The sequence below is a fragment of the Lonchura striata genome, chromosome 4 (genome assembly GCF_050655825.1).
Source record: "Lonchura striata isolate lonStrDom1 chromosome 4, ASM5065582v1, whole genome shotgun sequence".
In the NCBI taxonomy this organism is placed as follows: Eukaryota; Metazoa; Chordata; class Aves; order Passeriformes; family Estrildidae; genus Lonchura; species Lonchura striata.
This window is the reverse complement of record NC_140706.1, coordinates 39,718,362-39,732,872: the sequence shown is the minus strand read 5'-3', so window position 1 is coordinate 39,732,872 and position 14,511 is coordinate 39,718,362. Positions and strand designations below refer to the sequence as shown.

General features: G+C 36.2%; 1 protein-coding gene across 5 annotated transcripts in view; it reads right to left on the bottom strand.

Moving 5' to 3' along the window:
- Positions 1 to 14,511, bottom strand: part of FSTL5 (follistatin like 5) — a 375,292-nt gene that overhangs the window by 234,589 nt on the left and 126,192 nt on the right. For all 5 annotated transcript variants that reach the window (XM_085578843.1, XM_085578845.1, XM_077782912.2 and 2 more), the window contains one exon: positions 12,620 to 12,758. In XM_085578843.1, the coding sequence (XP_085434969.1) occupies positions 12,620 to 12,742 (123 nt within the window). In that variant the 5' untranslated portion in view covers positions 12,743 to 12,758. The remainder of the gene's footprint in view (positions 1 to 12,619; positions 12,759 to 14,511) is intronic.

The window sequence follows — 14,511 nt, the reverse complement described above, 5'->3', positions numbered from 1 at the left end:
CAATTCCTCTGGTAGGATTGTTCACAATACATATAGACACATTTCCAAAACAATGCTAGTGCAAAAAGACCTGCCTGTAGCAGCCTGCAGGTAGCTCCCAAGACAAATAAGCACCCTATAGGACCTATAAGCCCTAATTACTCTGCAAGCAGTTGAAAGGCAGCTGAGTAGTAGTTAAGCGTTTTAATTTCAAGGATTCTTATTTCACTAAATCATTAGGGTTTAGTAGTACTGTAATATTTTTCTTTTCTTGTTTCCAATGTAATACCTTGTCCATGAGGAATACGAATGATCCTACAGGCCTAATGAAACTGTAGTGAAAGGCCAAATATATATTCCTTCATTTTATTGAAGCAGAGAAAGGCCTGTTTTCCAAATCTTGTTATTTTTCCACAATGAAAAAAACATCTAATAAAATCTACATGATGACTTTAAGGATTAATTCTTCCATTGGCTGGTACCCATCTATCCATACACCTCATTATCATCAATTGTCCTAGAACTGGTCACAGTTCTGAGCTGAACTCAGGAAAACAAATCCCAGTAGAACATGCACAGAAGGTTACTCTGCATAGATTTCTTAGGCAGCTCACTCTTACAGAAATACAGTGTAACTATAGCTTCTTTAATATGATGACTTCATACTTTGTTCTTTGATGACAGACCAAATACATTTAAAATTTAGAAGCAGTTTCACAGCACATGATAAAAAAACATTATTGTACCAATTTTATTCTGCTGTGCAGTGTTGCTGTTTTTACAATGCTTTGAGCACATAGATGCCTAATTCATGGTTTAAGCAGCAGAATTGTATACTTTTGCATTAAAACATGTACTACTATGAACAAAACCACTTATATACTGAAAATTTTTCAAGCCGATTTATGTAGCTAAATCCAGGCTGCCACTCTCCTTAGCTAAGTTGGATGACCTACATAAATAAAGACTTTACAGAAGTAATTACTGCTATTTATGCATCTTTTGTATTAAACTATATGCTCAGACACTCAGTATAGTCTTACTTCCCCATGCATAGGCAGCATAAGATGTAGTTTCTTCAAGCCTACCAAAAAAGAACTGCAATAACACAGGACAGTTGGTGAGGTGCTACAGAGGAATATACTTATCTGATATAGATCAGAATCATATACAGTATATGTATATTTATTTTGCAGTTATCTGAGAACACTCTAGATTTGAATAGGCAAAGAAGGGGGAAAGAGATCTCCAAGAAGGAACACTTTAGCACAGTGAATTATCACTGGAAATTCTAGGATACAGTATTTAATGGGCATTCTATTACCTTCCCCTTTACACAAGTTCCTAAAGCTCCAGGTACCCTCACAACTACTGAACAGTAGTATATTTCCTGACAAAATAGTACTACTTAAAAAAAAAAAAAAAGAAAGAAAGAAAGAAAAAGCAAGCTACTACAGATGGATCCTAGCCACAGAATTCCCAATGACATTAATGGAAGCAATTTCCCTAAAAATCTCCATTCGTTTTTCTTTCTAAATTTCAGAGGTGGTTTTAAGTGTAATTTTCTAAAGCCACATAATGTATTTTGCTTTTTATTATACAGTCTGTCTGAGGCTCATTCAGATTTTATTTTTCCTCTTGGCAAGTTTTTGTACAGATAGGAGAAAATCTACAGGAAGAATGACAATTAGGGAGTATAGACATGAGAGCATAAACATCAATTACCTTCTTACAATACAGGAATTCAAGTAATATTTAGTCTGCATTAAGACATAATTATTGGTAAAATTGTACTTTATCTACCAGTATTGATTAAAACCAGTATGCTGAGACATTTCTAGGTTACAAACAGGTTTTTTCTACCATTCATCTTATAAGGGCAGATAAGGTAGTGTAGCAAAGCAAAAGAGAAGTTTATTATTTGAATATTAATCAATTGCAACTGCCCTTTTGTAAAGTGTTTAACTCTATGTTTGAGAAATACATTCATTTAAACCAGAGTTTTGATGAAAGGTTATATCATATTACCTACTGCGTGACATTTAGGAAACTAGAAAGTAAAGTTAGGATCGTATTTTCTTCTACTGAATCTTAGAACACTCAGGATTAACTCAGTATTTGATTGGTGAATTTCAACTTATTTTTCAAAATGAATTATGAAGTGCAGCTATGCTATATACTCTGCAGATATACTAACAATTGGTTACAGCTTTTATACTGTGCAGTAGGCAATGTACTGTAAAGCTTTTAGTCATTTTCTCTTGGCCTTCATGTTGGAAACAATTAGCTTAAAAAAGAGGTTGCAGAGAGTTGAAATAACAATCTAGTAAATAGCTGAAGTTCTGATCTAATTGATGATTTTATTTTTAATTACTGTTCCTTCATATATATAAAATACATCTATTTTTCTTCCCTGTCTTAGACTGATATAAGTAAACAAAAATAAAATAGACTTTGTTATGAATAATAAACTAATGTCCTGAAAATATTTCCTTGTACCAAATCAATGAGTTTGAATTTATTCCACCTAATGATGGAGTAGGTCCCAGGAAGCAGTCACTGGCAAAACAAGACAGATATATCCAAATGGTAAGCTCTGTTCTTTACTAGTTGCTAATAATAAACCACAAAAATAAATTTTTGAAAATATGAAGATATAGAAAATATTTGAAGATTCAGTAATTACTTTGAAAGGCATGCTTTACTCATGCCTCACTTAAGAGTAGAAATGAAGGAATAATGAGATAAATAGGTGAGCTTTGTATCAAAAGTCAGACTGACCAATGCAATGGTTTCTCAGACCTTTATAAAACTGCAGCTAACTATCTGTTGCAGCCCTTTACAATTTTGGTGATCAGCTTATTCACTTATGAATACAGTAGTTACAATTAATTTCCAAATTGTAGCATCAAATTGTGTAATACTAAATAATGACATGTATACCAAAATGTTTTTTTTAATGCTTTATTTCTTGCACTGATGTATGACAATAATCCTCAAGTAATAGCAATAGAAAGTAGTGGCATTTTCCTGAAACATTAGTGAAATAAAAATTCCACTGATGCCTCAAGAGAGGGATAGGCCTTACTTGTCCCTAGAAAATAGACTTGAATTATAGGCTGCTTATTCCAGGTTATATAACCAGAGTTATAAGAAGTACATTAAACAAATTACTAATAATTTTTGTTTGGTTTGTTTTCATAGGAAGAAAGAAGAATAAGCTTGTTAGAGTTTTCTCACTTCAAATACTATTTTGTTAGAATGCATTGAGCAGGGAAATTCAATTCCATAAAATTGTTTGATAGAACTGACAATGAACATTAAACTATTTATATTATGCAATGTTATAGAAATATTTATTGCTATTAAACTCAGTTCATATAAATTACCATTCATACACTGCATTGTTTATAGACTGTTCATTTATATAAATAGTCTAAATGCAGTTGAGCATAGTTAACAAAGTACATTACATAAGAACTATAAAAAAAGCAAGCCAAGAAAGATGTGTCAAGTGAAACAACAAAATCTACTCTTCTCTCACATTTCATAAGACCTCACCTCAAGTACTGTGTTCAGCTCTGGGACCCTCAGCCCATGTACACAGACCTGCTGGAGTGAGTTCAGGGGACGGTCACAAGGATACTTGGAGGTCTGGAGCAGCTCTCCTATGAAGACAGGCTGAGAGACCTGGGGCTCCTCAGCCCACAGAGGAGAAGGCAGGAGGGTTGCAACTCACTGATCTTTAAGATAAGTTCAAGGTAAAACCATTCTATGTTTCTGTAAGCAGTTTTAATGAAGTCAAATAGCAACACTTTTGTATTAGCAAATTTGGGAGACCTTTGTTTTGAATGTTTTGTTTTAGGCATTAAGCTTCCATGTTCTTAACACTATGGTTATTTAACTGTAGTTGCATCAATGCATAGCAATAAGAAAAAATATGTAAATTAGGCATCTTTTCATTAGGCTGTCGTTAAGCTCTCAATTTCCTTTGTGTCAGGCCTAAGCACAGATAGCAAAACCTTTAATGTTTTCAATGGGTATCGTACTCTTTAGCCTCATTTTGTGAAAGGAGACTGGGGCTTTTTGTTGTTGTTACTAATGCTGCTTTCTGGGTTTTCTTCATAATGGAAAAAAATCTGAAAGACATCACATTCCCTTAGCTCATGGTTGAAGGGATTTGAATATTCTGATGAAAGTAGTGTTCTTGTCTGGTATGATTTACCATGGAATCAGTTATCAAGAACAAATACAATGCCCTGAGCTGGACTATTTATATGATCCCACCAGCAATTATAAAAGAAAAAATATACATGAGAAAAAAAACAAGAGAAAAAATAACAACTACTGTGATCTAGCAGTCATTGCATTTTAAGGTAAGCATAGCCTACTTCAGTAAGTTCACATGGTAAGAGGACTTTCTTACTGCTATTTGTTTTCAGTTTCATAAACAATAGAGATAAGTCACACAGTTTTGCAGTTACAAAATTTTCAAAAGGACAGGCTGCTGAAGAGAGCAAAATCACATACCTAAACCCAATACACATAAACACAGATCAATGCTTCTTACCATGCCTCCTTGAAAAGATTTCAAATGACAAAATTTAAACCAATCAGGATACTAAATGCAAAGAAATTGCTTAGCTATTGTGATGGCAAATATTTGTACTGTAAGATTACAAAAGCCATGGTTCACAGGAACATATGGGTTGTTTAACCTGACATCTTCGTAACATAAAATCAGAACAGTGGCTACTGTAAAAGAGAAAAAGAAAAAGGTATAGTACTATTTAATTAAATATTATTTTATCTAAAAAATACCACTGCCTATCCCATGCTTAGTAAAATTATCACAGTTCAAAATGACAACTGAAAACCAATTTTAAAAAAAGTAAGTAATGAAGAAGAAAGAGTTAAAAATAGTGATATATTTTCCCAGTCCTAAAAGGAGACAATTTATTTATCATTTATTCTGAACTTGTTTTTCTACCACACAAAGTATAGGAATAAAAATATTAAGAATTTTTAAAATGTGGATATTGAAAAGAAACATGGATGCAAAACTCAGTATTTAGCCAATCTAATTGCGCCAATTTAAAAGGAGTCTGATAGTGCACAAATATTGTGATTTGATTTTATACTAAAGCCCAATGTAAGAAGTTTTTTTTCTCTCTTTTATTGCTGTATACCAGTGTTACATTTTCTCAGTTGGGAATACATCACAGGAGTGGGCTGACCCTGGCTGGATGGCAGTACCCACCAAAGGTGCTCTATCACTCCCCTCCACAAGTGGAGAGCAAGGAGAAAATATAATGAAAGGTTCATGAGTTAGGGACTGGAAGAGATCACTCACCAAATACTGACACAGGCAAAATATTAGAGAAATGTTTTAGCCTTTAGAATTAGAGATATTAACTGAATTCATTGCTAACAAATCAGAGCAGGATAACAAGTAAAATAAGACCTTATAAACACCTTCCTCCCACTCTTCCTTCCTTCCTGAGCTCTACCTGCTCTGCCCCAGCAGCACAGGGAGATGGGGAGTGAGGGATTTGGTCAGTTCATCACACACAGTTCTTGCCATTGCTCAGGGAGAGACGGCCTCTCCCTGCTCCAGCATGGGGTCTCTCCCCTGGGAGACAGTCCTCCATAAAGTTCTCCAACCTGAATCCATCCCTTCTGCAACATTTCCCCACATAATGCTGTTGTTGTAACATCAGTCACCCTTCCACAGGGTGCAATCCTTCAGGCACAGCCTGACCCAACATGGGTTCCCCATGGGGTCACAAGCCCCACCAGGGAACCTGTCCCAGCATGGCTCTCCTCTCTCCATGGTCTGCAGGTCCCTGCCAGCCTCCTTTCAGGCATCCACCAGCTTTTGTGTGGCTCTCCATGGGCTGCAGGTGCATCTCTGCATCCTCGAAGTCCTTCATGGGGGACACAGCTGCTTCACCATGGTTTTCACCACAGACTGCTGGAAAATCTCTGCTGAGGTACCTGAGGCACCTCCTTCCTCTCCTTCTGCACAGACATCGATGTCTGCAAAGCTGTTCCTCTCACTTATTTTCATTCCGTTCTTGGTTTAGTGCAGTTCCATCTGCACAATAACTTTTCTTCCTTTTTAAATATCTTATCACAGGGGTTAGCACCGTTTCTTATTGTCTCAGCCTTGGCCAGCAGTGAGTCCATCCTGGAACAAGCTGACATTGGCTGTGTCGGACATGAAGGAAGCCTCTGGCAGCTTCTCACAGAAGCCAATCCTGCAGCCCCCTGCTACAAAAACCAGGTCATGCTAATCCAACACAAAAGGAAATGCTTAAATTATGTAATTATTTTAATTCAAAAACAGAATTTAAATAGATAACTACAATAAGAGGGGAAAAATAAACCAAAAACTATGTTGATAATTTTTTTATAAAAGATTAATCTGAGGTACAGCTCAGTTTGTCTACATATCAACAAAACTGCTACATACCATATTTATTACTTAATATAATTTTATATTGACTTTTGCATATTATTTTTCACATTATAAGTGCTGTCTATGCAACAGGATATCACTATAATTTTAACAAACCAAGATAATAAAAGTTAATATACACAATAAAAGACTACATGTTCTAGGCAATAAATAGAGATATTAAATCCATGGGGAAAATGATTGGGGAAAAGAATAAAATAAAGCATTTGTCCAACAGAAAAAAAAAAGTAAAGGGATGAAATTAAATTAGAGTGGTCTTGAGGACCTCAAGAAAAAGAGTCAACAAGGAAGTTATGAAAAAGAGACAGATTTCATAAACACACATCTCAAGTATTTGGTGTCTTTCATAATCTTAGAAATCCAAACTGCACAAATCTTAACAGGAACAAATCACCTCAAGCAACATATAACAAAAAAAATCTCTCCTGACTTTGTTTTGCTATTACTGCAATTGCAATTTGTGATTACAATTTGCCAGCATAATAGAATATGAAAAAACATGCTAATCAAGAATCTGAAATGATAGCTGACACAGATTGTGTTTGCATTGAATCTCAAATACCAGAAAGGTAAAAAAAAAACCCATTTCTTATGCATACAGAGGGTAACTGGAAATCCTCCTCTTAGGATTCAATGTGAGAAGGCCAAGCTGACTACTGGAGAAGACAATTACATTGCCTGCGTATACCACCATGTTATATTTTATTCTCTGTTGCCAACCTGGCATGTGATATTAAAAAAAAAAAACTAATCAACAGGTAGATGATACATGTGAATATCATCACCCCTCAAAATACTTTGTTGAGATTAATCTTTCCCACAGTGATGACTTTCAGTAGCAAGAAAAAAAGACAGGTAAAGCAAAAGTTTCAGCCCAATACTTAAGATGCACCTTTGCTCCCTGACTGGCCCTCTTGATTTTACTGCAAGTTTATAGATAGTCATTGCTAATAAGTATTGGCAGGCATCTTGAAAGGAGGAATCAGCCTTGCCTTAATTCCAGATTTTGACACTCCATACCCCACAGGGACTGGCTAGTTGGAAGAAGGATCATAGAAGAAACTTTACAGGGAAATTTTAGAAGCAACTTTCCTACGCCTTAAAAAATGCTTTGAGCATGTAGTGAGCAATAGCAAAAATAAAGTGTTCAATTGATATTAGCTTATTAATGCACAGTGATTGTAATGGGGTTAAAAATTACTTATGCCTTTTTAACACTATTGCCCCCAGGAAAAAATCTGATTAGATTGCAGAATTCCCTCCCTTTCCTGAGAAAAAAAAAAAAAAATTAAACCAAAACAAAACAACAAAAACAAAATACCTCTGGACTACATTTAAAAGTGATTAATGTGGAAAAAAACCTGAGTCTTGCTACTTCTAATCCTGGAATTTGCATAGGACATAGATACTGTACTCATGGAACCTCAGAAGGAAGAAAATTCTCATGTTACTTTAGAGCTGAGAACAGCACAGACATGACAGGAAAAGCTCTGTTCTTAGTCCTCCGGATTCACTGCTCATCTTCAATAGATTTTTTTTCCCTTCTCTCTGTAGGACAGGGGATTTTAGAGGATCAAATTTTATGACTTCTCAGATCCTGCAAGCAAACAGATTTTCCAGATAGACACTGTGAGCTATAAATCTCAGGTTGTTTGGAGACCAGACAACACAGGGAAAGCACAGGCTATTTTTGAATCCCAGAATACTACTTTCTGAGCATTTCTTTCTTGGCCATGACACCCTAAATGACAATAAAATCATTGAACACTCAGCCTGTCTATATTTTACAGGCATTTCAGTTCTCTTAGTAGAGGGAGAACATTTTATAAGCTTTGGGCAAAAACCTAAAAGACATACATGTTGCTTTTTTTTTTCTCTGCTTATGCATTTAAATTTGCTTTTAATAACATGGGACAGAAGCTTAGACAAAGTCCTTTGATGTCCCCCCCCGCCTCAGCCCCCTGAATTATCAGGCTAGCCCAGAGATCCGAGGCTTCGAGGGGAGGAATATCAGGAGATGGCAAAGATTCCAAAAGAGGCTCTTACCCCAATATATGTTGGTTCAGCTCTCTTTATTCTGTGATGTCCATGTGGGCAGAAGAGGACGAACAGGAAATGTCAGGGGTCTATACAGACTTTGGACAGGGTGGGCTTCCCTGGCTCTCCGCCAACCCCATTGGGGTAGGAAGGAGGGGTTCAGGGTTATCTTGATCGGAGTCACAGGGTCCCAGGGAAGGGGGAACAGAGTGCCCATGAGCACAATGTAACAGTCCTTATTGCTTAAACACTTCTAAACTGAATCTAATTCTAATGTAACCTAAACCCCTCTAAACTGATCCAGTCCTGAGCCCTAATTTAACATGAATCAGGGTTGAACTGATCAATTTAGCAGGAAATAGCAACAGTAAGAAGGGAAAGGAGAGAGGAAAAAGGAAGAGAGGCAGGTTTTCTACAGGAGGTCAAAATAAATATTTTTGTCTGCATAAATATCACATACGAGAGTGAGGATTGCACAGCTGAGTCACTTCCCTGTAGCACTTTGGTAAAAACAAGATGAAATCAGACATGTCTGGAAAGAAGTTTGAATCAACAGATCACCAGAAGCCAGTGAAAGCCTGGCACACCCCCTTTGCTGCATACACTCCTGCTCAGCTGGACAACAGAAGCTCTTTCTGATGGAGCATCCTGCACAGGCCAAGGCTAAGGCTGAGGCTCAGGCTGAACTCTGACTTCCCTGGATTCTCCCCTCTCTCTGCTCCCACCCCACCCATGCTGTCAGGGCAGTGCTTGCTCTGTTAGGAACATGGTTATCCTAACCTCAAAAGTTCAGCACTGGGCCTAAGTAAAAGGAGCCCAGGGGACCAGGACTAAGTTACATCTTCACCAACTAAGTTACATCTTCAGACTAAAACTGAACTGCTCCCCACCCGTGAGGAGATCATTAACAGCAAGGCACTGTTCCCCATATTATTCCCTCCTAAACCATGTGAACCACCAAGGAGGGTTGTGCAGGCATGTGTTAGTTAGATATGCAGAGTTGGCATGCTCTGGAGTATACATATGGATGTACAGGCTATATTCCATATTTCTTAGCATCTGACAGAGAATCTGCAGCCAACTGTTGCCATTCTGTTGGCTGCCACCTGCCTGTTTATACCTGGAAATCTCAGAGCATACACTCCTTCACTGAAGACATTGCATAAACACTGGTCTCTGTCAGAGGCATGCAAATTACAAGAAGAAAATTCATTAGGATGCTAAAAATACTTCCTAACAATATCAGGTGGGAACCTAGGTATTAACAAATTGCTCACAATACCTCAGCAGCAATGCAAGAAGACTCCCAAATGTAAAGTACCTTACAAACTTTTCCAGTGTTTTGACAAATGAAGAACCAAAGATTACCTGGCTTAACAAGAAATTCACATGGTGTTCAGACACAGCCTAGTACTTTTCAGCATAACCACATAAATGTAAATCATAGAAAATAAACAAGGGAAGGGGACTGAAAACAACTTTGAGGAGTGCTTTGTAATAATCATTCTCAGTTCTGGTTCAAGAGAACTCATCTCTTCTTGAGCTTGAATATTTCATATATAAACAACGCAGTCAAACATTTGATCTTCATTACCATTATAACAGCCATGAAAATGAACATTATTATAAATAATGGTGTATTATAATGAAGCACAGAATCAAAGAACATTAGGACCTTTGGAGGTCACCCTGTCATATCTCCCTGCTCAAACATGGTCACCCACAACATGTTGGCTGTCCCAGACCATGTCCGGACAGTTTTTTAACACCTACAAAGATGAAGACTCAACAAGTTCTCTGGGCAACCTGTTCCAGTGCTCAAAGTAAAATAATGGTTTCTTATGCGTAACTTTTTTCTATTTATAAAGTTTTTTTCATAGAAATGCAATCCTTATGCTTTCAGATTATCATATATACAGACCAAATTCCTACTTGTAATTTCTATGCATGAGAAGCTGAAATAGTTCATAATCCCTTTTAAAACAAAACAACCTTTATGATATGAATGCCTGTTTCCACCACAAACACAATCATTATTTCAAGATAATACCTAAGTACTAACAGGATTGCTTTTCCCTTCAGGTTGACATTTAAAGTTGCTCTGGTTGGACTATTGTTCAAGTCAGATAAATTCCCCTTTACTAGAGCAAGAGAGATTAATCTTTTTTTTTTTTAATCTTTGCACACATAAACTTGCATACATATTGCCTGATCAAAGCAAATATAACTGCATATCATATATTCATTATCATCTGTTTGCAGTAAGTATTCTATTGCCATAACTTAATCTAAGCACTTGATTTATTAAGTGTGTGATTGAAGCAGAAAGTTTTTTACCATATTATTTACATTTTGAGTATGCGTATCTGTGCCAAAGTTAGGTTTTAAAATTGACTTTAGAAAAGTTTTACATTCCTAGGGGTTTTTTTTGTAGAAACATATGTCCCTAATACCAAAAGCCTAACTATACTCAAACATTTTTTATCTAGACATATTGCCTAAGGAAAAACGCACCATATTTTTCAATACAATGCTTTATATCATGTTTTAATTATTTGTATATGTTGTTTGCATATGTCTATGTGTGATTCCCCAATATTAAATGAAAAGTTTATTACAGTCTATTACAAGAATTATATGAGTTATCAGTACATTAAAAGTATAATAAGGAAATAGCAACATATGAATAGTTCCACATACATTCATTAAGACCTGAGACCATCTAACCTCAGAAATAATGCTAATCATACCCCATATTTTGCCCTTCATTGCTCTCAGTCTTCATGGTTTTGTGTTGGGGTTTTTTTGCACATGTGATTTCTCTCTCACATGATTTATTCCACAGTTTCATTACTAGTCTCTCTCTTCCTTCTAGATTTCAAAGTACTTTTATTGTGCTATTTTATTTTAGTTTGCTTACAGCTGTCAAATGGAAATTAAGTGATGAGACAAAGTTTTGAATAATACTCAGCATAAAACCCTGAGTGCTGATAGAGTTATTTATTTCCTTGACTGTGGCCTGATTCACTCTTATTCTGATTGAGAACATTCCCTGGAGGGTGCATAATTGTATAATTTTAAGATTTTATTTTCTCTATGTTAAGAAACTTTTTGTATTTAATCTATATAGTATGCATTATGTAGCTAATAGACAAGTATTTTACTTGTTTGAGAACTCATGTTGTCAGTTCCTCCTTATATGCTGAGATAGAATCACACAATATTTTGTCTTTTTATTAAACTGAGGACCAAAAATAAATATTTTTCATACTTTACAAAAAAGTACTGAAAAATAAAACTAGCAGTATATTGAAACATTAATAGAAACTAACATTTAGAATTTCTGGCTATAATTCAGACCTTTTACTTTTAGCACAAAAGTTCAGAAGGGTGAAATTTTTTTATCATCTCTGTTGGCCTGACTGTAGGTCTTAAGGCACCTCAGATGTTGCTCCCATGACTGCCATGCCAAGAAAGAATTATATTGATCAGAACTATGTTAACTTTAGAAAGCCCATGGAAATATTACAGCCCTTTTCCTTGTTTTACAGAACCACCACAGAAGTTTCCCTTTTAACTACCAGAAGAAGGGCAGGATTTTTTAGCTGAGAACAGTTTTGGGAGTCCTGGATTCATGACAAAGGAGCATCAGGTGGGCAAAATTTGAATGGCATGTAGTAGCTGAATATGGGAACCATGCAACTCAGAAGACATCTGAACTTTGCCATGGTCTAAAACTGCTAAATTCAGCAAGCCCTGGGAACATCTACCTCTTGCAAACAAGTTTCTATTCATCAATTAACTTCAACACCATTCTTCTTTGATGGACAGTTTCCCTGTTTGCTGCTTGGACTGCAATTCACTGAGGACTAGGATAAGTCATTGCCTTAAGCAGATGCTGACAGCTGCTTTAAGAGAGAGTCTCTCCTGGCTCTCCCTCTGAGTTTCTGTTGATATGACTAATCTCTAGTTTTTGAGGCTAAAACACGTCTTATCTCATTCTCTTTGAAAAACTTAATTGCTGAACATTACTCCAATAAACACAAAAAAAGACAAGGCTAGAGTGTAATTTATCCCTTGACCATGGAAGAAAAGGAAGAACTATTAGAAAATAATCCATACCTTGTGCCGTAATCTTACTAGGGGCTGATAGGGCCTAAAGTCGTATCCTTCCTTGACCAGCCACCCATCTGCTCCCAGCAAAATGCATCCAAGAAGTAAAACAGCAGACCACCACATAAACATCTTTACAGGTCTATTTCTGTGAAAATAAAATGTACAAGTTCAGAGATGCAATATTACTTTAGCATAAGCCATATAATAAAGGTTTACAATACCGATAAACCAATTGTGGACTTGAATAAATAAATATAGTAGATCTAGGACAATCCATCTGGCACAACAGCAAAGAGGAAAAAATGGTAGCAGTATTTGGGACACCAGTATCAATTCAGCTGTACTGAACCGAGAATTTTCTTATCACTATTCAATACTCATATGAGGGAGTCACTGAGGAAACAACCAGGAAAACTCAAAGTAAAGACAGAACATAAGAGAAAAGCAGTGGTGAAAAATGCAATAATTTTTCTCAGATGAAATAAAAAAAATTATCATCAATTACATGTTCAGCAAGACTTTATTTTAAACATGGTCTCTTGTTTCTCATCTCTCCCAATGCACTATTCACAACCTACAAGCTTATAATAATCATACTCACAGATCTATAGCTACATATGGCATGAGAGTTACCTTATATGGTTCCTAATGGATGTACACATATACATTACAAAAGTGGTTTCAGAACCTTTTAGAGATATGCAATATTTATTATTGATATTCAGCATTTGTGTTGAAACCATCATGTTAAACAGACAACACAGCAAACTGATCTTCATTACTTCCAGATACTCCCAAGTCAGTCTGCTAGTCTTTATTATTTAGTCCTGCATTATGGGGCAGAGATGAGCCACTTTCATGCATGACTGGAGTTTTTTTTCCCCTTTCTATTTTGCTTTTAGTTCACTTACCCTGCCAATGTAGAAACCTCTGATAAGAATCAAGATATACAGGAATAAGTACAAAACATCATAAGTGTGCCCTAAGAGCCCAGACTGTGCACCAAATTTTCAAGTCTTGCTTGACATTTTCTTTTCTATGGGAAATCATCTGAGCATAAAATGTGAACAAATTGGGGATCACTTATTATCCTGTATCATTTACAGTCATGCTCCTGGCAATACTGTTACACAAACTGTGGTTTTGATTCCTATCATTCCTCACATAGCAATCGTCTTCACAGTCACCTGAAGGCAGAGAGACTGAATAGAATTAATTCCTGTGGAGATATTACATGTAGTAAATGGACTCTACTCTTACCTTTATTCACAGTCTCAGTAACAGATCCTATTTAAGTGTGCTACCCTTCCTTGGGGACTACGCTACCAAACTTGGTAAAACCACTGAAAGGTCTGTTTCATCCTCATTCCAGCTAACTTTTACCAGTCTGCCTTGCCTTCACACTTGGAATTCAAACAAAAGCTCGACATTAATACACCGTATTACTTCAACGTCACTTACCTTTTGTTCCACCAAACCCAGTCTCATTCTGGGCCTCCCTATTAATCAAACTTAACATTTCATCTCATTTATCATTACTTTTTCGAACAGTTTCCACTTCAATTACCTTTCTTTGGTGCTCCAGTTTTTCTAATATACATAGTATAAGTATCTCTCTTAGGAGAGCTTGCACAGAATACATTAAGCAGAGAATTATTTGAAACACAGAAAACAAGCTCTATTACAGAGGGATATTTTACATAAATAACTTGAGGCTTGTTCTTCTACACCTGTTCAGTAAAAGGATATTATAGTGAAGATAGGAAATGACACACTGAAATTTTCTTCTTGAGTTCCCCTCACACTTCAACCAAAACAGAAGTGCTAATCAGGTGTTCTGGTGGACCTCTGCTACGGGATTATTTCAACTAACCTATCTTACTGACAGGAAACACCAA